The sequence below is a fragment of the Heterodontus francisci genome, chromosome 30 (assembly GCF_036365525.1).
Source record: "Heterodontus francisci isolate sHetFra1 chromosome 30, sHetFra1.hap1, whole genome shotgun sequence".
Taxonomy (NCBI): Eukaryota; Metazoa; Chordata; class Chondrichthyes; order Heterodontiformes; family Heterodontidae; genus Heterodontus; species Heterodontus francisci.
In genome coordinates, this window is record NC_090400.1 from 56,087,540 (window position 1) to 56,110,446 (window position 22,907).

A 22,907-nucleotide genomic window follows, 5' to 3' on the forward strand; every position below is an offset into this window, starting at 1 on the left:
GTGCATTTTTAACAGATTTTCTCTATTGTATTGTAGATGGACAAAAATCACCCTCACACAGTCGCACTGCATCCACCAGTCTCATGAATGAGGTTGATCTGGTTGTCTCATACAAAGACCTTGACAATCTGTTTGATGATGAGGATGAACTTGGGGTGAGTTATTTTGCCCGGTTTGAAATGTTTGTTTACCCATGCTTTCCTTGGTTGTTCCAGTGGGGACATAAGGCGACCTGAACTCTGGTTCTGTCAGCTGCTAGTACATGCATAGCAGAAGATTGGGAACTAACTGCCATACGTGTAGGATATTACTTGACTTGTGCTGACCACCAGGCTTCCGTGCTGTATGATGTGGGCTACTCTCAAGGCAGGGATCTTTCATACATGCATAACAAACTGCACATGGGGGTGCATACTTTTTTGGGAGAGGAGAGCACAATTTGGTTGTATTATTTTTAAGAGTATGCTATTAAAACTTTCTGACCGTGTGCCACTAGAAAGCTTAACTTTTTTCCCTCTTAAGTCAACAAGATATTGTCTTTATTAAATGTAGAAGAAACGTGAACAAAAATGTGTTCTTACAAAGCAATAATTGAGGTTGCACGGTTTACTTAATATAGGTGCAAATAGGTCTTGGAATTGGTTTCTCTACCAGATTATGCATCATTTGTAACTATGGAAAGGCAAAATGCCAATAGATATCAGTCAGAGTTTTGGGATCCACTATTCAGTAAAGAAATGACTGTTCATATTTTTCAGCAGACTGGTTCTCGAAATGCACATGTTGGATCTGATGAGAAAATGGGAAATAGGGATTCGAAGGCGGGGCCTTTTGACACATTCCCTTGTATAAGTAAGCACAATTATTTTGAAAAAATATACTCCATGAATAATCCAAAATCCATTATAATTGTCTCCCTGATTTATACAAATTGTTTCCTTTTAAAAAGGAAAGTGCTGTTGTACCTTTTTCTTTTGACCATTGAAGATGGCACTGTAATTAATCATTAAGATTAGCCATGTCCCAAATAAGTATTTCACAACTTACACTTGTTTTAAACAACTGAGAGCACCTTATTACTTGTGTGGGAGGAGTTGGTTGTTCATTTGTGCTTTCAGCTCATTAAGAAAAGGTGTTTATATAACATTTAACTAAGAACCTGAATGGCTTATTCTTATATCATGGGTATCTTAATGATCATAAAAGTTATAGCCCTCGCTATATAGATTAATAGAGCAGAGTGTTCTGCCTTGGGCTTCAGGCCTCTGTGCATCCTCCTAGAAGCTGATTAAAGAATAGTGGTATGGACTTGAACTAAGCATAAGTATAGAAATGTGACAATTGTGGGTTGTGTAGTTAAGTAAACTATTGACTCAAAAGTTACAGCAGGTGACCACAGTGTTACTGGCTTCAGTTAACTTCTAGCCTGAATAGTTTAATAATCTTACAATCCTGAATTTTTCCCCCCAAGTTTATTCTTGGATTACTTTGTTCTTGTAGGTTCTGCAGATCTGCAGCAGATGTTTCCAACGCCTCCATCCTTGGAACAACATGGCCCAGGCTACTCTCCAATGAATATTAACTGCAAAGAGTTTGGAGGCCTGGATAACACTCCAGGAATGACTCTGGATGGCCACCATTTTACTGCAACAAGTCTGAATCATTTCAAGGTTGAAGTGGAAGAGGGAATGGGTAGCCCTAAACCTTCAGAGATCAAGGTGACAAAACTAAAAATGTATAACTCTCAACTACTTCAAAACTCTATTTGTAAACCTGAAGTTTTTAAAAGGATTATTTGTTGTCATGAATTTAACGGATTAATTTGGTTATATAGACTGTAATGACATGCCCTCATGCTCAAAGACTTTAGTAACATGGCTGTGACGATCTGTTATCAAAACAAAAACTTGCATTTATGTAATGCCATTATAGTAAGGAATCATTCCAAGATGTTTCACAGGAGGAAATGAGAGAAAGTGGACTGGTTTCTATGAAGCTGTCTATGGATCTAGCATTGTTACTCATGTTGTAATAAAACCTTACCTAACGTCGTCCTCTTTTTTCTTCCTCAGGATTTTTCTTATGTTTATAGCCCCGAGAAGTGCCAAGGTTATGTGGGTTGTACTATGTTTGCACCACTGAAAATCTTACCAAGCCAGTGTCTGCCTCCTGTCAAACTGCTGGAGGAGTGTGTTTACCGACCTTCTTGTTCGTGGACTGTGGGCAAGCTGGACCTGCTTCCTCCTGTACCTCCCATGCCGTACATCCGGGACATGTAAGTTTAGGCTGCACATTGGTAAAGCAAGTGCAGGCAGTTTACCTGCAAACTGAACTCAAACATAACAGGTATCAAACAAATTGATTCCAATGTAGCAGAGAAGATTTAATAAGTTTTAAAAATATTAAAGATTCTCATTGGGCAAGACTATTTCACTTTCACTATTTCCTCTGGCTGTCGGTGATAAGGAGGTCATGAATTTAAAATCAGTAAGAGAGTGAGGAGCGTGACGTGCTTTGCTGCAGGGAGTAGTTGCAGCTTTTAAGGGAAAGTTGAATAAATATTTGAAGCGGGGAAGATGCAGGGCAATGCGAGAATAGGATTATTTTTGAAATAAAAACACTGTGGGAAATAGGTCTGGCAGCATCTGTGGAGAAAGAAAGAGTTAATGTTTTAGGCCAGTGACCTTTCATCAGCACTCCTCTTCACCACCTCCCCCCTCCCCCCAAAACTTTCTTAACAGCCTTGCTGGTAGCCTTTGCACTTTTCACCTGGCATGATTCAGATCAGCAACAGGAATCCATTGGAATGGAACCTTTGTGCATGACTGGTGCTGTCGATGCCATGAATAGGGGAGTTAACTCCAATGAGCATTTTGGATCTGTAACTTTTAGAGCAGGGGTTCAACCCGTGTTTATCGCGTCTTGTAACAGAGAATACTGTAACTCTCAGCTGCTATGCTACCCTTCCAACAGTTCATGATTGCTGCCACCTATTTAGAGAGTTTCAACTAGTGTAGGTTTTGGTGTGGAATTGAGTGGTGCGTTTTGTGTATGCATTGCTTTTAGATGAAATGTAGTAATTTATAACTCAAGCATCTTAGTTTAGTTTAGAGATACAGCACTGAAACAGGCCCTTCGGCCCACCGAGTCTGTGCCGACCATCAACCACCCATTTTTTACTAATCCTACACTAATTCCATATTCCTACCACATTCCCACCTGTTCCTATATTTCCCTACCACCTACCTATACTAGGGGCAATTGCTAATGGCCAATTTTACCTATCAACCTGCAAGTCTTTGGCATGTGGGAGGAAACCGGAGCACCCGGAGGAAACCCACGCAGACACAGGGAGAACTTGCAAACTCCACACAGGCAGTACCCAGAATTGAACCCGGGTCGCTGGAGCTGTGAGGCTGCGGTGCTAACCACTGTGCCGCCCACTGTTGCAACATTTTACTGATGACCAAGTGTACTTGGAATATATACTGTATGCCAGTGTCGCAACTTATTTTGTATACGGAATAAGTAGACTACAGATTTGAGGCTATTTTAGTCCTAAAATTGAATTTGAGTATGCATTTCAAGACTTGATGGTGGTTACTTTCTTTGGGTTTAACTGATGATCTGCTTTGTTATCTAGAAACATTCCCAGTGTTGGCAGTGGTATGGATCAGGATTACATTCAGACCTGCACGCCACAAACGCATACCCCATTTGGAGTGACGAACAGTGCTCCTCCCAGTAATAGTGGTGCCGGTGTCCTTCCATCGCCTGCCACTCCACGCATCTCTGCACCAACTCCAAGGACACCAAGGACCCCACGCACTCCTCGTGGATGTGGGGGTCCAGCCAGCGTTCAGGGCTCTGTGAAGTATGAGAATTCCGATTTATATTCACCTGCCTCTACACCTTCGACTTGTCGCCCACTGAATTCAGTCGAACCTGCAACGGTGCAATCCATCCCTGAGGCGCACAGTCTTTATGTGAACCTCATCCTATCTGATTCTGTCATGAATCTCTTTAAAGACTGCAGCTTTGACAGCTGCTGTGTCTGTGTCTGTAACATGAACATCAAAGGAGCTGATGTTGGATTATACATCCCAGACCCTACCAAAGAGTCACAGAATCCATGCACTTGTGGATTTAGTGCTGTCATGAACCGAAGGTTTGGAAACAACTCCGGGCTCTTTTTGGAAGATGAAGTGGATATCATTGGGCGCAATACAGACTGCAGTAGTGAGGCTGAAAAGCGATTAGAGGACCTCAGGAATGTTTCTCTTGAACAGTGCGAAGGAGGCCCCAAGGAACCTGAGAATTTGCCTGATGAGTTGATATTGCTACTTCAGGACCAGTGCACTAATCCCTTCTCCCTGTTGAGATCAGTGGATCCTTCAGTAGTGGCAAAATTGCGAACAGTGGGACCGCCAGTACGTGTGGAGGATAGAGACTACTACAGGGAATGTTACACTGCTTTGGAACAGGGGTATCAGTTCATGGATAATATGTCAGGAGGGAAGCTTGATGAAGCACTTGTGAAAAGTTCTTGTTTACATCTCTGGTCAAGAAAAAATGGTGAGTTACTCGAATTTGATGGACCAGGAATAGAGCTCATCTGTTATTCAGAAATGGACTAATTTTTCACTAATTGTTCCTCTTTTCCAGTTCTGTACAAAAGTGCTCCAGTTAAAAAATCACATCAGATTCTGTTTTCCTTTACTTGAGCATTTTGTTTAATGATATCTGGCAAGCTATTTAGAAATGTTACGGAAAAGCTTTGAAGGAAGCTGAATTAATTTTTGGTGAAAGGTTGATTTAATATTTGAAGTAGTCCCAGGTTTGTACTTCTGTGTCTGAATGTAGCTCTTTTGCATTATCAAACTTCTAACTTTCTCAAGCCTAGTTTCACAAATGGTCTTCAACACTTGACTTGTGTGACAGACCATTCAAGTTCTTTTTTTAAAAACTGAGGTTGGCAGCAGCTCATGGCGCTATTTTGAGCCTTCCTACTAGAAATAAATTATGTAGTAGGACTCATTTCTAGCAGATGTGTAGTTCAGTGAGAATTTGCACGCTTCTGCTCCGGCACTCAGACTATGTCAATTCACTGTTCGCACGTTGAAGGAATTGATTTTTCTCCCTTTTAGCTTTACCTTTCGATTTACCTGGTCATTATCCCTTTCTGTCTCTTATCTCCTCCCTCCCCCACTCCAACTAAAAAGTCTTTTTTATTAAGCTTTTACTATTTTGTCTGAACTAATATATTTTCTTACATAGAATTGTAGAATGGTTGCAGCACTGAAGGAGGCCATTTAGCTTGTGTCCGTGTTGGCTCTCTGCAAGAGCAAATCCACTAGTCCCACTGCCGTGCCCTTTCCCCATAGTCCTGCAATTTTTTCTCTTCAGTTGCTTATCCAATGCTCTTTTGAAAGCTGTGATTGAATCTGTCTCCACCACGGTCTCCAGGCAGTGCATTCCAGATCCTGACCACTAGCTGCATTTTTTTATATACTTAAAAAAAAAAAGCTTTTCCTCATGTTGCTGTTTTGTTCTTTTGCCATTCACTTTTACATCAATGTCTTCTGGTTCACAACTCTTCTTCCAATAGAAACACTTCATCTATCTACACTGTCTAGACCCCTAGATTTTGAGCACCTCTATCAAATCTTCCCTCAACTTTCTCTAAGGAGAACAACCCCATCTTAAAATTTAAAAAAAAAATGCAATCCTATGTGTGCATTTCTTCTCACCACCTAATTTGGAAGTGGAAACAACTTTTCAAAAGTACTTTTAGTTGGTTAAGGGGTGGTACCATGGTTCAAATGTTTTACACCTTTATAATATGTTTTGCCCCATTCTCCCTTTCCTACCAATTCTTAACCTTACTTTTCTGTTGTCCAGAACTGCCCTGAGTTAGTGTTGGTTTGCAGTAGTTTTAACATAACAGGAAAGTGAAGGAAAAACCTGGATGTGTATAATGCTTTTCACATCCTCAGGACATCCTAAAGCACTTTGCAGCCAATGAATTACTTCTGAAGTGTGAACATTGTTTTCTAGGCAAACCTGGCAGCCAATTTTGTAACCAGGAAAGTGTCGCAAACGGCAGTGAGTTGGTTAAACAAGCAGGTGATGGTCAAGGGGTAAAGTTTGGCCAAGACCCTTTAAAATGTTAAGCAAAAAGTACCTTCAAAACATAGTGCTTCCCCCTGTTATTCCCTTCTCTCCAGTTGATTAGAAGAAACTGATTTGATGTTTCAGAATGGTAAGAGCCTATGTCGCACTCTGACGTGTGCTACAAGATCAATCTGAATACCTGCATGGTATGGTGTTCTTTGCAGCCAATTTGTTCCCAGCTATCATCTCCTAGCTGAGTAAATTCATCATAAAAACAATGCTGGAAATACTCAGCAGGGCTGCAGCATCTGTGGAGAGAGGAATAGAGTTACTGTTTCAGGTCTGTTTATCTGAGTAAGTTCATAGCCACTCTTTTTTATTCATTCCTGGAATGTGGGCGTTGCTGGCTAGGCTAGCATTTATTGCCCATCCCTAATTGCCCTTGAGAAGGTGGTGGTAAGCTGCCACCTTGAACCGCTGCTATCCATATGGGGTAGGTACACCTACAGTGCTGTTTGGAAGGGAGTTCCAGGATTTTGACCCAGTGACAGTGAAGGAATGGTGATAATAGTTCCAAGTCAGGATGTGTGTCTTGGAGGGAAACTTGCAGGTGTGGTGTTCCCATGCATCTGCCCTTGTCCTACTAGGTGGTTGAGGTCGCGGGTTTGGAAGGTGCTGTCTATGGCGCCTTGGTGTGTTGCTGCAGTGCATCTTGTAGATGGTACACATTGCTGACACTGTGCATCAGAGGGAGTGAATGTTTATGGATGGGGTCCCTGTGAAGCAGGACGACATAACATACTTCTACCTTGATTTTGTTTTATGATTACATACTATGCTTTGGATGTGAACGAAGCCTAGAAATTACCATTGGGTATATTAGCTGATGAGCGCTTAACCTGTCTATATGGCATTCATCTGTTCATTTTTTGGGAACGATCATTGATCCTTATTAAAATAAACAGTTTAATGCCTTTGTTAAAATAGCAGACAAACATGTCATGAGAATGTGTTCTGTTTGTCTTTTTAATAGCAACAACTGTAGTTTCTAGCCTAAAATTAAACTTGAAGAAATGTTCTGAAATTTTGAGTATAAACCAACTCATAGAAACATAGAAAATAGGAGCAGGAGTAGGCCATTCAGCCCTTTGAACCTGCTCCGCCATTCATTATGATCATGGCTGATCATCCAACTCAGTAATCTGTTCCTGCTTTTCCCCCAATATCCTCTGATCCCTTTCTCCCAAAGAGCTATATCTAACTCCTTATTGAAAACATTCAATGTTTTGGCCTCAACTGCTTTCTGTGGTAGCGAGTTCCACAGGCTCACCACTCTCTGGATGAAGTAATTTCTCCTCATCTCAGTCCTGAAAGGTTTACCCCGTATCCTTAGACTATGACCCCTGGTTTTGGACTCCCCTGCCATCGGGAACATCCTTCCTGCATCTACCCTGTCAAGTCCTGTTAGAATTTTATAGGTTTCTGAGATTTCCCCCCCCCCCCCCCCCCCCCCCACCCCGCTCACTCTTCTGACCTCCAGCAAATATAATCCTAACCGACTCAATCTCTCCTCATACATCATTCCTGCCATCCCAGGAATCAGTCTGGTAAGCCTTCGCTACACTCCCTCTATAACAAAAACATCCTTCCTCCGATAAAGAGACCAAAACTGCACACAATATTCCAGGTGTGGCCTCTCCAAGGCCCTGGGTAATTGCAGCAAGACGTCCCTGCTCCTGTACTCGAACCTTCTCGCTATGAAGGCCAACATACAATTTTGCCTTTTTTTCCCGCCTGTTGGACCTGCATGCGACTGGTGTACGAGAACACCCATGTCTCGTTGCATATTCCCCCTCTCAGTTTATAGCCATTCAGATAATCTGCCTTCCTGTTTTTGTTACCAAAGTGGATAATGTCACATTTATCCACATTATACTGCATCTGCCATGCATTTGCCCACTCACTCAACTTGTTCAAATCATCCTCAAGCGCCTCTGCATCCTCCTCACAACTCTCCCTCCCACCCAGTTTTGTGTAATCTACAAATTTGGATATATTACATTTAGTTCCCTCATCTAAATCATTAGTATGTATTGTGAATAGCTGGTGTCGTAGCACCGATCCCTGCGGTACCCCACTAGTCACTGCCTGCCATTCGGAAAAATATCTGTTTATTCCTACTCTTTGTTTCCTGTCTACCAACCAATTTACTATCCATCGCAATACACTAACCCAAAACCCACGCGCTTTAATTGTACATGCTAATCTCTTATGTGGGACTTTGTCAAAAGCCTTCTGAAAGTCCAAATAAACCACATCCACTGGCTCCCCCTCATCAACTCTATTAGTTACATCCTCAAAGAACTCTAGTAGATTTGTCAAGCATGATTGTCCTTTCGTAAATCCATGCTGACTGTCAGATTCTACCACTGTTCTCCAAGTAGTCTGCTATAAAATCTTTGATAATGGACTCTAGAATTTTCCCCATCAGCTGACTGGTCTATAATTCCCTGTTTTCTCTCTACCTCCCTTTTTAAATAGTGAGGTTACATTAGCTACCCTCCAATCTGTAGGAACTGTTCCAGAGTCCATAGAATCTTGGAAGATGACCACCAATGCATCCACTATTTCTAGGGCCACTTCCTTAAGTACTCTGGGATGCATTCCATCAGGCCCTGGGGATTTATTGGCCTTCAATCCCATCAATTTCCCCAATACCATTTCTCTACTAAAACTGATTTCCTTCAGTTCCTCCCTCTCTCTAAACTCTGTGTTTCCCCAACATTTCTGGTATGATATTTATGTCCTCCTTTGTGAAGACAGAACCAAAGTATGCATTTAGTTGGTCAGCCATTTCTTTGTTCCCCATAATAAATTCCCCTCTTTCTGACTGTAAGGGACCTACATTTGTCTTTACCAATCTTTTTCTCTTCACATACCTATAGAAACTTTTACAGTTAGTTTTTATGGTCCCCGCAAGCTTGCTCTCGTACTCTATTTTCCCCTTCTTAATCAATCCCTTGGTCCTCCTTTGCTGAATTCTAAACTGCTCCCAATCCTCAGGTCTGTTGTTTTTTCTGGTGAATTTGTATGCCTCTTCCTTGGATTTAATGCTAGCTCTAATTTCCCTTGTAAGCCATGGTTTGGTTACCTTTCCCGTTTTACTTTTGTGCCAGACAGGAAAATATAATTGTTGCAGTTCATCCATGCACTCTTTGAATGTTTGCCATTGCCTATCCACCGTCATCCCTTTAAGCAACGTTTCCCAATCCATCATAGCCAACTTGTGCCTCATACCTTCGTAGTTTCCTTTATTAAGATTCAGAACCCTGGTCTCAGAATCAACTGTCAGAATTCTTCATCAGGATGAAGAATTCTATCATATTATGGTTGCTCATCCCCAAGGGGTCTCGCACAACTAGATTGTTAATTATTCCTCCCTCATTACACAATACCCAGTCTAGGGTGGCCTGTTCTCTAGTTGGTTCCTCAAGGTATTGGTCCAGGAAACCATCTCTTATACGCTCCATGAATTCCTCCTCTACAGTATTGTGACTAATTTGATTTGCCCAATCTATATGCAGATTAAAATCACCCATAATTACAGATGTTAATGATCTATTCTCATGTAATGGACAACATTTATGTTCTTTCTCCAGCCGTGGATGTCAGCATGCTATGTTCGCAAGATCTTCTGCGCCTGCTTCTTTCACTTCAGCCTGTTCTGCAGGATGCCATTCAGAAGAAACGAGCTGTCAGGTCGTGGGAGAGCATCCAGCATGTGCAAGGGCCCCTCACTTGGCAACAGTTCCACAAATTAGCTGGTCGGGGATCTTATGGTAAAATGCTCTTAACTTCCACCTATTACCTTTGGATGTAATATATTTTTGGAATATTTACACTACATTAATGCAGATTACAAGAACAAACACTACTCTGATGAGAGCAATGTTTTAAACAATATTAATCATCTGTTTCTTCTCTGGATGCCTGAATCCAACTGAAATCATGATTATCAGGATAATTTAAGGTAGTTTGGACATCATTCCCCACCCTCTTTCCCCCCCCCCCCCCCAAACTGTGAGTGTGTTAGTTGCAGGAAAGGTATATTGTTTTTAATCATTGTTGTCCTGTGTTGTACTGTGAAATTGAAAAAGTGTTTGATACCTGCCAAAAGTCTAATAGTCTGATCAGTTTCTCGTGCACTATTGAGGAAGAATTTGTAGGTTTTCGGCATGGGGCTTGCGTTTGAGCCAGTAGTGGATTCCATTGACTATAGTTAACTTGTAATGTATATTGAGAAGTTTAAATCAGATTTTAAATGTTATTTCTTTGTGCGCATATGTCTAACTGAATTTGTGCCATTGTCTTGGGCAATGCAAGAATAGAGCTACATCTGGTATGTCAATAATTTCTGCTGACCAAAATAGTACAAAATGCTGTTTACATTTTTTTCATGCAATACGCTGAGGATTGTCCTAAACTTAAAACATGTAGTTAAGAAGCAAAGGTGAATGAAAATTGAATTCTGTTGCTGTCCTAGAGTAAGTAGTTCACAGCTGCTTGAGCAATCTAAGTTGCCACAGTTTGATTGGGATTTGCAGTTTTTGGTCTTTACTTTTTCACCTTTCCCTCCCTTGTTTTTGTCTCTGTCTTCAGCTGTTTATCATTTGTACCAAATTCAGTTGCTTGGTAATTTGGTTTTCTTCGGCTTTAAAAATTGGGTGAAATCCTAAGCTTCACATTGGGAGCAAATATTAAAACAGCAATGCCTATGGGAAAGGTGGCTGGTGAGTTCAATTCAATGAGGATATCACCAGTTTGGTAACATCGGCTTTAGCAAAAGAGAATTCAGGAGGACTGAAGGGTGGAGAGTTCCATTCAGTTGAGACATTTACTCTGTGCTGCAAAGGGTGGGGATGGACACACGAGATTTGGAACAAACATATTTCAGTTCTGTTAATAAACACTGGAGTTTAAAGTTTTACTTGGGTATTGGTGGGGTGAGGCAAAGGATGAAGAACAATTATTGGATCTCTTCAGTCTAACTTGAACATTGAAAAGCATATTATGCATAAATAGGAAACTTGAAATATGCTATGTAATCCATGAATGAGGAAAACCACATAACCCACAAGGGCTAAAGTAATCTGTTTATAAAAGAATTCCTCATGAATGGTGAACTTGGGCTACTGGGCACAGTTTTGCTTATGTGTTTTGTAGCTGTTCAGTGCATAGAAACCTCCATTGTGATCATATTTTATCTTTACAGAACCTCTGCCCATTAGCTATAAATTACACATGGCTAAATTGTCCCTTAAAAGATTCCTGTCGAACTAAAGGTGAATTCCAGACTGCTGGCAACTGAAGTTTAATTCAAAGAGCCAATCAAATCATAACTACTTTATTTTGAGGTGCTAGTGTGAACATAATGGCCAAAATTCAATTCTTTTAATTCTTCAGCAATGCCAACTGAGTTCAGGATGCCCAGAACTTCATTTATGTAGAGTGATTATCTTTCCCTTCGCTTTGTCCCCCTCCACTCAATGTCTAGAAGAGAAAATAAATGCTCTAGCCCATTTGTTGGACAGCGTGATCTTTTGACCTGCTGTTTGTTGTTGAATGCCTATACTAACTGGATGATTAATCACAGATTGTAATGGTTCTCACCTGTTCACAATAGATCATAACTAGGCGTGATCTTTGACGACATGCTAGCAAAAAAAATGCAAATGAAAAGTTAGAAGAAAGTTAGATATCACGTAAGCCCCCTCCCCCTACCCTGGCAGTCCTCTCCCGATCTCAATCTATAGCTGGTAAGTGTATTAAAATAGTGTTTATTAAGATACAACGCTCCCAGTCAAACAGTATTACTATTCCTGTTTATTGGACAAAGCTGTATTTAATCCAAATCCTTAAACCTGAACAGAGCAGGGGTATGCTGTGTTAAAGCTGAGGCAACATATGAAGAGTTAGTTTATATCAACTAGTTGATGCTGGTTAAAACTGGAGTGGAGCGTGATGTAAAACTACTCATTATTGTGTTTTATGTCTTTCAGCTGTCTCATTAACATTATGATTGCCATGAATGCTGTTATACTATTGAACAAATGCTGTACTGTTGAGCTAGAAATGCGTGTTTTCAAAATAAAAACATCTCAATAACAAGCAATTTATATTGCTACCACGACATTTACTGTAACTCCAAGTTTAAGCCATCTAACTGCAAAGAAATTGCTTCCAGTATGTTTTCCTTGAGAAGTGGTGAGGGGAGCACAAACCTGCTACCTTCAAGAGCTACTTTGCTGCCTGCATCATATACTGCACTGTACCACACATCTATCATCCTGTCCTTGCTGACCTGGTGGTCAGAGGTTGATTTTAAGGATGATCTTGAAGGAGGAGAGGGAAGTTTTTAAAAAAAAAAAAGCAGTAGGTCTTAGGAGGGAACTCCAAAGTGTTGGGCCTCGATGGTTGAAGGCATATCTGCCAATGGTGGGATAAAGGGAGGGGCGATGCACAAGGCCAGAGTTGGAAGAATGCAGAGTTCTTGGGGACATCAAACCCCTGAAGAGAGTTTAAACACAAGGATGAGAATTTTAATTTGGGGGAACAGGGGATCACTAGGTCAGGAAGGACAGGATGATAGATGAGTGGTACAGTGCAGGATATGATGTGTGCTGCAAAGTTTTAGATGAGCTGAAATTGAGGGAGGGTGGAGGATAGGGGGCTGACCTGAGGAACATTGGAATAATTGAGTCCAGAGTTGACAGAAGGCATTGATGAGGGTTTCAGGAACAGATGGGCTGCGGCAGGGGTGGAGATGGGCGATGTTATGGAGGTTAGAAGCTGAACTTGGAGTTCACGTAGGTCACTCAGATTGTGAACAGCCTGGTTCAACCTGTGGCAGTAAGGATGCCAGAAAAGGGATGGAAACAGTGGCGAGGGTATTGGGTAAGTGGCGGGGTCTGGAAAGTGACCTTGGTCTTCATGTTTAACTGGAAGAAATTGCAGCTCATCCAAGATGGAATGCCAGATGAGCAGTCTGAAAAAAACGCAGTGACTGATTGAGTTAGATGGTGGAGAGGTAGAGGTAGAGCTAGGTGCTGTCTATACATGATGTCACTAAGGGCCAGCATGTAGATGAGGAAGAGGAGGCAGAGAAAGGATTCTTGGGGGACTGCAGAGGAAACATTGCAGGGCAGCAAGAGAAGCTGCCTTTGGCGATGCTTTGGTTGCAGTTGGATTGGTAAGGGCAGATCTGAGTGGAGGTATTCTAACTGAGCTAGACAGCAGAGGAAAGTCAGTATAGTATGGTTGACTGTTAAAGGGTGTACAGAGGTTGAGAAAGGATAGTGCATTATTGTTGCAATCACAGCATGTAATTTGTAACTTTGGCTAGTGTTTCAATGCTGTGGCAAAGGTGGGAAAATTCAAACGTGAAATTGTGGGAAAAGTGGCATGGAGTTCAAGAACTTTGGAGAGGAAGGGGATGTTGGAGATGGGGCAGTAGTTTGCAAGGAAAGATTGAGAGTCTTTTGAAGAGGTGGGGAGCTAGTGGTTTTGAAAGTGGGAGCAGTATCCAATAGGAGGAAAGCATTTATGATATCAGTTAGCAGAGGGTCAGGAAGAAAAGTCGGCTAGTCAGCAGTTTAATGGGAATGAGGTTGAGGGAGCAGAAGGTAGGTGTCATGAAAAAAATGGGCTTGGAGAAGCCGTAAAGGGAAATGGGAAAGAAACTGCGAGTTCAAGAGCTAGGGTAGGGAAGAGCCTTGAGGTAGGTTTAGTCTGGAAATTGCTTGTTTGGATCACTAACTATTTTTCTTGAAAGTACTGGAATGTTGTAGTTGTGAATTTCCCTAAAATGCAAACCTTCATCTTGTGTCGTTGGCCAATGCTGAGCTTGAGCATTCCTTCCTTTATGATTGATGAGTGATTGTCATTTAACATGTCATTTATCATGGAGTAACAATTTCTAATGGTTTCTGTAGAGAAAGAACTTGTGTTTATAAATGATGCTCCAAAGTGCTTTACAACCAATGAATTGCTTTTTGAAATGGAGTCACTGTTGCTTAGTAGGCAGCTAGTTTGTGTGTAACAAAGTCCCACAAATAACAATGAAATAATGACTAATAATTTTTGTGATGAAAGGTGACCAGAATATAAGGTGAACTCACCTGCTCCTTTTTTGATTAATGCCATGGGATTTTTTTTTACGGACTCCCTAGCGGGCGGACGGGGCCTTGGTTTTATGTCCTATCTGAAAGACAGCGCTTCCAGTAAATCAGCATTTCCTCCGTGCTGCATTGAAGTACCAGCCTAGATTATAAGATCAAGTCTGTGGAGTGGGATTTGAACTCACACCCTTTTGACTCTGGCAAGAGTGTTGCCACTGAGCTCCTTTTGTGCTCATCCTGCAGAAATATAGAAAATAATCTTAAAGAGCACTTCCTTTTTTTTCTTGGATTACGATATTGTCAAAACATCTTCACATGCTTCACAATTTTGGAGTAGAGTGACTTATGTCGACAAATGTGGTAACCGTTTTGGTGTTGCATTCTTCAACACTTTTGTTTTTAGAGTTTCTTAACATAGTGGGCACATGGCATTAGCAGTACTGCTTGGGCCAAAAAGCCTGTTTCCATGTTGTAATTCTGTGCCTGGATTATGCACTCACTCCTGGTGTGGGACTTAAAACTAAAGAGGTGTCATCAAGGCCAGGTTGATGCAATAACCTCCAAATGTGTGGTTATAAAGGTGCAGCTGTATTGTACAAATTATCAGTACTCCATTTATAGAGGGGAGGCTATTTGGAACACAGCAGAAGCACCTCACATATTGGCTATTTTGAGCAAGCAGGCCTTGACTAATAGTCTCTCTTGTCACACAGGTACAGACGAGTCTCCGGAGCCGCTACCTATCCCAACATTTATGTTGGGTTATGAATGCGATTTTCTGGTGTTATCTCCATTTGCGTTGCCATACTGGGAGAAGCTGCTTCTGGAGCCATATGGATCACAAAGGGATATTGGCTACGTTGTGGTGTGTCCAGAAAATGAGGCACTTTTAAATGGAGCAAGGAGTTTCTTTCGTGATCTCAGTGCAGTCTATGAGGTAAATTGTCATGCTTGAATGACTTCTGTGAATGTATCTAAGTATGTTCAAAACTAAATTCTCACATTATCAACTTGTATAATAGTTTGATGTACAAACCTCAGCATGCAGAATTATTGATGAGAATTTTAAAATTACTTTGAAATGTAGTCCTGCAGACTTGGGCAGCACAGGCCCATCTCAAAATTACTTCCTGATGGGATCATGAAAGTGGGGACCAAAGCAGCCTTGAAAATTGCAGAGCAGCCGGTAAATGACTGGTTCTCTCAGCACTGTGTGAACGCTAGCAGTGAAGCATTTTCCAAACTGAAACTTTACGCTCAAGTGTGCAGACATGATCTGGGTAAGTATTTGTGACAGCAGTAAAGGTAATGTAATATTACTTCAAGCTATTTCAAAAGTGAACTAATATCTTGATCACTGTATTGGCTGAGGTTTACATTGGTTGCTTTCTGTCTGAATAAAAACAAAATATTGAAAATAACAGAATTTTCATGGACATGGGTGGTCATTAATACGTAGAAACCCTACAACAGTTTTGAATCTGACTGCCATGCGCGCGCTCTCTGCTGCTTCTGTCTGTCTTCGTGGTGCGATGAGAATCTAACGGGTGCAGAGTCTGACTGTCTAGTACTACTATTATGGATTGTACAAGCATTTACCTCTCTGCAAATCGGAGACATTTCCTGACTACTTTTAGTAGTGAAAGTTGCCATGTCTGCCATTGTACAATCTTGTTCTAAAGGAAGGCTTTAGGATGCTTTAGCTTCACACACTCATTTACTCCCATGTACTACTACTACTACAGTCCCAGGTTGTGCAGACATCAGACATATGCTGGAAATAGGAACAAAAAAATGCTGGCAGTGCACAATGCTTTTGTCAGCATCTGCAAAAAGAATTAACATTTCAGATTGAGAACCTTTATCAAAACTATTAAAAGGTCTCAACCTGAAAAGTTAACTTTGTTTTATCTTTCCCCTTTTCAGATACCTGCTGTGTATTTCCAGCATTTTTTTGTTTTTTTCCTTTGAGAAATGCCTGAGAGATTTGAAGTTAATGTATTTAAAAGATAAATTGTTTCCTCTTGTTTCAGGCCCATATCTTGCTGGTCAAACGTTGGACAGTTCTTTGCTATCCCAGTCCAACCCCATTTCCTCTTCTAGCCGGTCCAGTACATCTCAGACTCCAGTACAGGTTCCTGCTGGGAATTCATCTGCCACATCCTCCACCTCTGCTCCTGTACCAGCCAGTACTTTAGCAAACACTGCCATAACTGCCACAGTCACCAGTAGTACTACATCGAGTGTTGGCTCAGCACCTGTAAACTTGAGCAGTGCATCATCTGCAGTAAAACAGTCTTCCTCCTTTCCTCCATTTGCACATTTGAACAACTCCTCTAGTGCTCTGATTACACAGGGTTCAGCCTCCCAGAGTGGACAGCTAGTCCAGCAGAATAATGGAACATCTGGTGACTCAGCAGGTGGAGCAGGGCAACAGCACCAGGAGCCTCCAGAGAGGTGAGAAGGATGTATTTTGCATGGTGGTAAAAATGTTTACCTACACTATTGCCTTCCATTTCATGTGCAAACGTTGGGGACGTTGAAGCTTAGTTACCTCATTTGTTGTCATTATTTCTGAATGCAACCAGATTATAAGAAACTTGGTTTCCTCCTTGACCTATGTGAAATTAACCACTCTGCACAATCAGCAGGCTTTTTAAATAAGTATAGATACTATCATACTGCACTGCAGTTTCAGGCTTAACATCAGGCAATCAGTGCATAGGAACAGGAGAAGGCCATTCAGCCTTGTGAGCCTATTCTGCCGTTCATGAACAATGAGATCATAACTGATCTGTATCCTAACTCCATCTACTCACCTTGGCTAGCAAAATATCGATCTCAGATTTGAAATGATTAATTGAGCTAGTATAAGAATTGTTTCCAAACTTCTGTCTTGAATGGCCTGGCTCAGGTTTTAAGGTTATGTCTCCTTGTCCTAAACTCCCCCACCAGTGGAAAAACTTGCTCTGTATTTTTCCTATTCGTTCCTTTCAAAATACTAAAAATGAGAATAAAATCACCCATTAACCTTCTATATTCCAGAGGGTGCAGACTCCTAGTTTATGAAATCCCTACTCATAATTTAATCCTTGGAACTCTGACAACCTTATGGTGAATCTGCATTACACTCCTTCCAAGGCTGATGTATTCTTTCCAAGGTGTGGTGCCCAGAACACACTCCATACTCCAAATGTGGTCCATCCAGGGCTTTGTAATATAATCTTTCTCTTGTGCCTTGTAATACTTTAAGGATTTGTAACAACAGTACTTAAAAAAAAAAAATAATGCAATGATAATGGAACAAATCTTAAAGGGCATTTCACTGATTTTTGTATGTGTTCCTCTGTGGATATTACATCTGATGCTGATTTTGCACACTCTAGAGATCTGCACTGAATCACAGATCTAAGAAAATATATAAAATACAGAACAATGTATTTTTTAAAAAAAAGTTGACCTGGAGCCTGAAATTTTGCAAACTTTGACTCCAATTTACAAGCAGTTACATTTCCTTGTTTGGACCAGTTTCCGCAAAGAGAGTTACTTGAGCTGTGGCCTTAAAACAATTATGCCAGATAAATAGCTAAACATCGCAACTCTACTCCAGTCTACTCGTTAGCAACATGATCTGCCAGTATGAATAAATCAGAAGTGGTGCTTGTGGTACTATCCTGGTGGTGTTGCAGCCCCAATCTGCCACACTTGGGAAATCAGTTACGTGTGTTCCTTTGGTTTCCATTCCTAGCCTGCCAGCATTGAGAAGATGGGATTCTGTGGTCCTTGACACAATAGTGAGCAGCACTTTTATAGCTATTAATGGATTCCTCTTGCAGGAATTGAATATTGACTTTAGCTTTCAGTTCAGAAACCTATTGAATATCTCGTGTGGTAGCACCCCACTTGGTTTGCTGTTGCATAATTTACCTTTTTGAACTCCTTTTTTGGGAAGGTTGCGGGGGGGGTGGTGGGTGGGTGATGGTGTTGGTGGGCAGGGTGGTGTTTTTCCTCCTCATGCCTGAATCTTTGAGGAGCTCGAGATAAGGTTTCTATTTTGAACTTTAGAAATAAGTTGGTGGCTAGAATTGACTAGTTGAATTATCAAACGGGCACTTTTGTTTGGGGCTGTAAAGTCTGACATGTCTTTGTTTAAAAAAAAAAGGTGTGAAAATGTTGTGCATTTTCCCATGGGGAAGGAAAATTGGTATGAGTCACAGTAGACTGCTCTTGTGCACTTCCTGGTAATAAAATAGAGACCTGGTAGCAACTAGTCTTTGACTGTACCTTTATCGTGCTTTGGGATAATCAAGCAGAAGGAGAGGAACTTTTTTTTCAAAAAAAGTTGAGTTCATGAAACAGGGATGTTAGTGTGGGGAAATGTAATATTTGCTATTTCAGACAGCCAGTTTCAGTATTAAACACTCCCAGCTTCAGTGAAACATATTTAGACACAGAATAAAGCTCCCTCTACTCAGACCAACAATATGTTACAGTCCCAGTCTCAGAAGAGCATCCCATGCAACACCACTGATTTTTTTTTCCATTTCCCGTGTCAGCCAATCTTGAACCTGAGTGACATTGCCAGTTAATGTCGACTTAGTAGACATATGCCTATAGCACAAACTATCCTATGAGCTGGATTGAGACTGCCCAAACTCATTCGTCTTGTGTTTCTAATCCGCTACCTCCAGAGGACTTGGATCCCTTCATTGTGGCTGGATTTGAACCCAGGTCCAAGAGAGAGCCATTAGCTAATTCTGTACTCCCAGTTTCCACAAAAGGTGTTTATCAGGTTAATTGCTGAAGCAACTTGAGTAATTATATGCGGTCTGTGCTGTGCTAAGGTGTGTGCTGATTTGATTTTTGTACTTTTATTTGCATTGTAGCACCATGGAAAGGGATAAAATTGGGGTCCCAACAGAAGGGGAATCTCATGCCATCAATTACCCACCGTCCATTGTTGTGTATATTGTGGATCCTTTTACTTACAATGCAGAGGATGAAAGGTCATCACCTTCAAATGTTTGGACGCTCGGGCTATTGCGCTGCTACCTAGAGATGATTAATTTCTTACCGCAGAACATCAGGAATGCAATATCTGTACAGGTGAGTGCAGTTCTTTTAAATGTAGAACAGTCAAAAATAATTGTAGAAGACAAAGTAGTGTACTAAATTTTCTAATATATGTTCCTTCTGTACTGTTGCCTTCAGTAGTCAGAGAATAACTCTTATTCCACTTCTAAGAACTGCATGTGGTGTAACTTCAGTTGAAACCAAGCTATAGCCACTGTTTAGAACCCATATAGTGGATTTAACACTTTTTTTACCGTACTACTTAGAGTGGTAGGAATGGATTTGTACAGCAGAGATTTCCTACTTTACTGAGGCTATAAAGAGGAGCATCTGTTGAGCACTAACAGTACTGTGTTACAGCAAGATGAAGATTGGAGGGTCAAATCATCCCATTTACTCTTGTACAAGCCACTAGAAGGGAACACAAATAAGAATTGGCAGAGGCTTATGGACATATCAACCTGGCGTTTCAGCCAGGGTGCATGGTACAAGGACAAATTGAATCCTTTTCCAAACTGCGGTGCCTCAAGTACTAACTTTCAGTTAAATCCCATCACTAATAAAGTTAATAGCCCCGTCTTTCATTAAGTGGGAGTTAAAATAAATATATTGCAAGCTTCAAATGTTCCAATAAAATAAAGAATGTGTAGAGCTTTCTTCAAAAAGCTGTGTAAATGTTCAAAAGCATCTACTCATTTTCTAAGAGTTGCATAGGGCTGTTTTTGCTAACCTAATCCTTTTAAACAATATGATTATAATTGTACTGTTTTAAGTATTCTCATAATTACAAAAGTGCCCTGGGTTTTTTTTTCCCCCAGAGTAAATGTTTTTAAACTAATCATGTAGGCCTGGAATAGGAGCTGTTTTAAAAATCGGAGAAGTTTGCAGTTGGTTTAACTTGGTAGTTATAGTATACTAATCCCTTTAAATGTGTTCGTAACACTTGTCTGGCTTTTCTAATTTGGCTCCAATCGCCCTATTACTCATTTTATGGACTGGGAGGGAAAACTCAGTGGCTATTTTGCCCACCCTGCTATAACTTGCAAATAAAATAATAAATGTATACCAAATTGAAGTATTCTTAAAAACATATTTTACTAGTACTGTTACCCATTATGTTTTAGCCATGTGTTGGTCAATTTTTACCTCCCCAACCTTGCCTTTTTAAGTAATCTTGCCTTTGGCCTCTTTTTTTTTACTATTTTCATCACCCTGCTAATTCTGAGGCCCTTGAGTGTTCTAATGACCTCCCTCCTGCCTTTGTGCTAATGTCGGGGCTATCCCAATGTATTTATATCTGGTGAGTAATGCCATGGAGAATTAGCCAATCCTTACAAAAATTCGCAACCTTTTAGGAAGAAATGCATTCTTTTGTAATACTGTCACTGGACATTCTATTAGCTATTTAAATTATTTCTAATATTTGAAACTGTTCAGGGATATAATAATTATTATGAAAGTCTCTATTTGGTTAAGCAGGAAATGTTTGGAGTGTGTCACTTGCTTGAACTGTGTTTTCTCAGCTTGCGCATACGTAATCCGTTTGTTTTGATCTGCTGTAGTCTTCAGTGGCATAGGATCTGAAAAAAATAATGGATGTGTGTGTATTTGTAACCGAATGGTTCCTGTGCCAGTACTAGCTAGCCTGAGGACAAGAGAGTAGCTGATTCTTATTTTTGTTTGTTGAGATGCTTGCTGTTTGATCAGAACTATATAATTTAGTTGAGTTTCAATTAAATACTAACATCAATTATCATCACTTGATTGGATCCTTTACTTTGAGCCGAGGGAGGATGTAAATGGGAGCATGGCCTTAAAATGGTCTATGCTTCAGTAACACTGCTTGGTTACGGCATGTAGCATAAGAAATGGGTTTTGCCCCAAAATACATTGCTAGACCCAGTTAAGTAAATTGGCACAGCAACATCTGAAGGTGGAGAGAGGGGAAAGTCCACTTGTGCTGCTCTTATCTCCTAGTGGCTAGCTTACGTGTTAGCAGAGGCTGAGTGTTTTGTTCCTTTAGGCCAGATGCTGTGGTATGTTGTAGCTGAGGAAAAGTGTTCCAAAGGCACAAGAAAATAAAGTGTTAATGATTCACAAGGGTAATTAAATTATTGAGAAGCTTCCATTTTGTCACTATATGGCCTCTTGCAGTGAATGAGGTGTTTTTTTATTCCTTCACGAAATGTGAGTGTTGTTGGTATGGCTAGCATTTGTCCATCGATTATCCATTGCCCTCGAAGTTAGTGGTGAGTTGCCTTCTTGAACTGCTACAGTCCATCTGGTGTAGGTGCACTCGGTGCTGTTGGGGAGTTTCCCATACATTGAATACATAGCATTCAATGGGGCAGCTTGAAGTGAAGAAGGGGCAATATCAAATTGGATTGTTTTAAAGTACCAATTGGTTGTCAAAATTTCCATGTGCAAACGATGGAAAGGAGCATAGGATCAGGAGTAGACCATTTAGCCAATCGAGCTTGTTCTGCCATTCAGTGCTATCATGACCATTTACCTGCCTTGGCTCCAAATACCTTAATACCCTTGTCTAGCAAATATCTGTTGTTCTCAAATTTAAAGTTATTTATTGAGCCCCAGCATCTTTTTTTCTGCGAATTCCATACTTTTACCATCCTTTGCCTGAGGAAATGCTCTTGAATGGCATGGCTCTGAACAAAGAACAAAGAACAGTACAGCACAGGAGCAGGCCATTCGGCCCTCCAAGCCTGCGCCGATCTTGATGCCTGCCTAAACTAAAACCTCCTGCACTTCCGGGGCTGTATCCCTCTATTCTCATCCTATTCATGTATTTGTCAAGATGCCTCTTAAACGTCGCTATCGTACCTGCTTCCACCACCTCCCCCGGCAGCAAGTTCCAGGCACACTCCACCCTCTGTGTAAAGAACTTGCCTCGCACATCCCCTCTAAACTTTGTCCCTCTCACCTTAAACCTATGTCCCCCAGTAACTGACTGTTCCACCCTGGGAAAAAGCTTCTGACTATCCACTCTGTCCATGCCGCTCATAACTTTGTAAACCTCTATCATGTCGCCCCTCCACCTCCGTCGTTCCAGTGAAAACAATCCGAGTTTATCCAACCTTTCCTCATAGCTAATGCCCTCCAGACCAGGCAACATCCTGCTAAACCTCTTCTGTACCCTCTCCAAAGCCTCCACGTCCTTCTGGTAGTATACACGCAATATTCTAAGTGTGGCCTAACTAAAGTTCTGTACAGCTGCAGCATGACTTGCCAATTTTTATACTCTATGCCCCGATCGATGAAGGCAAGCATGCCGTATGCCGCCTTTACTACCTTATCCACCTGCGTTGCCACTTTCAGTGACCTGTGGACCTGTACGCCCAGATCTCTCTGCCTGTCAATACTCCTAAGGGTTCTACCATTTACTGTATACTTCCCACTTGTATTAGACCTTCCAAAATGCATTACCTCACATTTGTCCAGATTAAACTCCATCTGCCATTTCTCCACCCAAGACTCCAACCGATCTATATCCTGCTGTATCCTCTGACAATCCTCATCACTATC

The 22,907-nt window shown here is 41.1% G+C and overlaps 1 protein-coding gene across 2 annotated transcripts in view; it reads left to right on the top strand.

The window, feature by feature from the left end:
• med13a (mediator complex subunit 13a) overlaps positions 1 to 22,907 on the top strand; it is a 178,956-nt gene that overhangs the window by 127,234 nt on the left and 28,815 nt on the right. The window contains exons 13-22 of one of the 2 annotated variants that reach the window (XM_068010720.1): positions 37 to 155; positions 759 to 852; positions 1,501 to 1,718; positions 2,073 to 2,275; positions 3,644 to 4,575; positions 9,774 to 9,953; positions 15,005 to 15,228; positions 15,379 to 15,571; positions 16,325 to 16,748; positions 19,178 to 19,397. In XM_068010720.1, coding sequence (XP_067866821.1) covers positions 37 to 155; positions 759 to 852; positions 1,501 to 1,718; positions 2,073 to 2,275; positions 3,644 to 4,575; positions 9,774 to 9,953; positions 15,005 to 15,228; positions 15,379 to 15,571; positions 16,325 to 16,748; positions 19,178 to 19,397 — 2,807 coding nt within the window. The remainder of the gene's footprint in view (positions 1 to 36; positions 156 to 758; positions 853 to 1,500; positions 1,719 to 2,072; positions 2,276 to 3,643; positions 4,576 to 9,773; positions 9,954 to 15,004; positions 15,229 to 15,378; positions 15,572 to 16,324; positions 16,749 to 19,177; positions 19,398 to 22,907) is intronic. The other variant, XM_068010721.1, reaches the window with a different exon arrangement.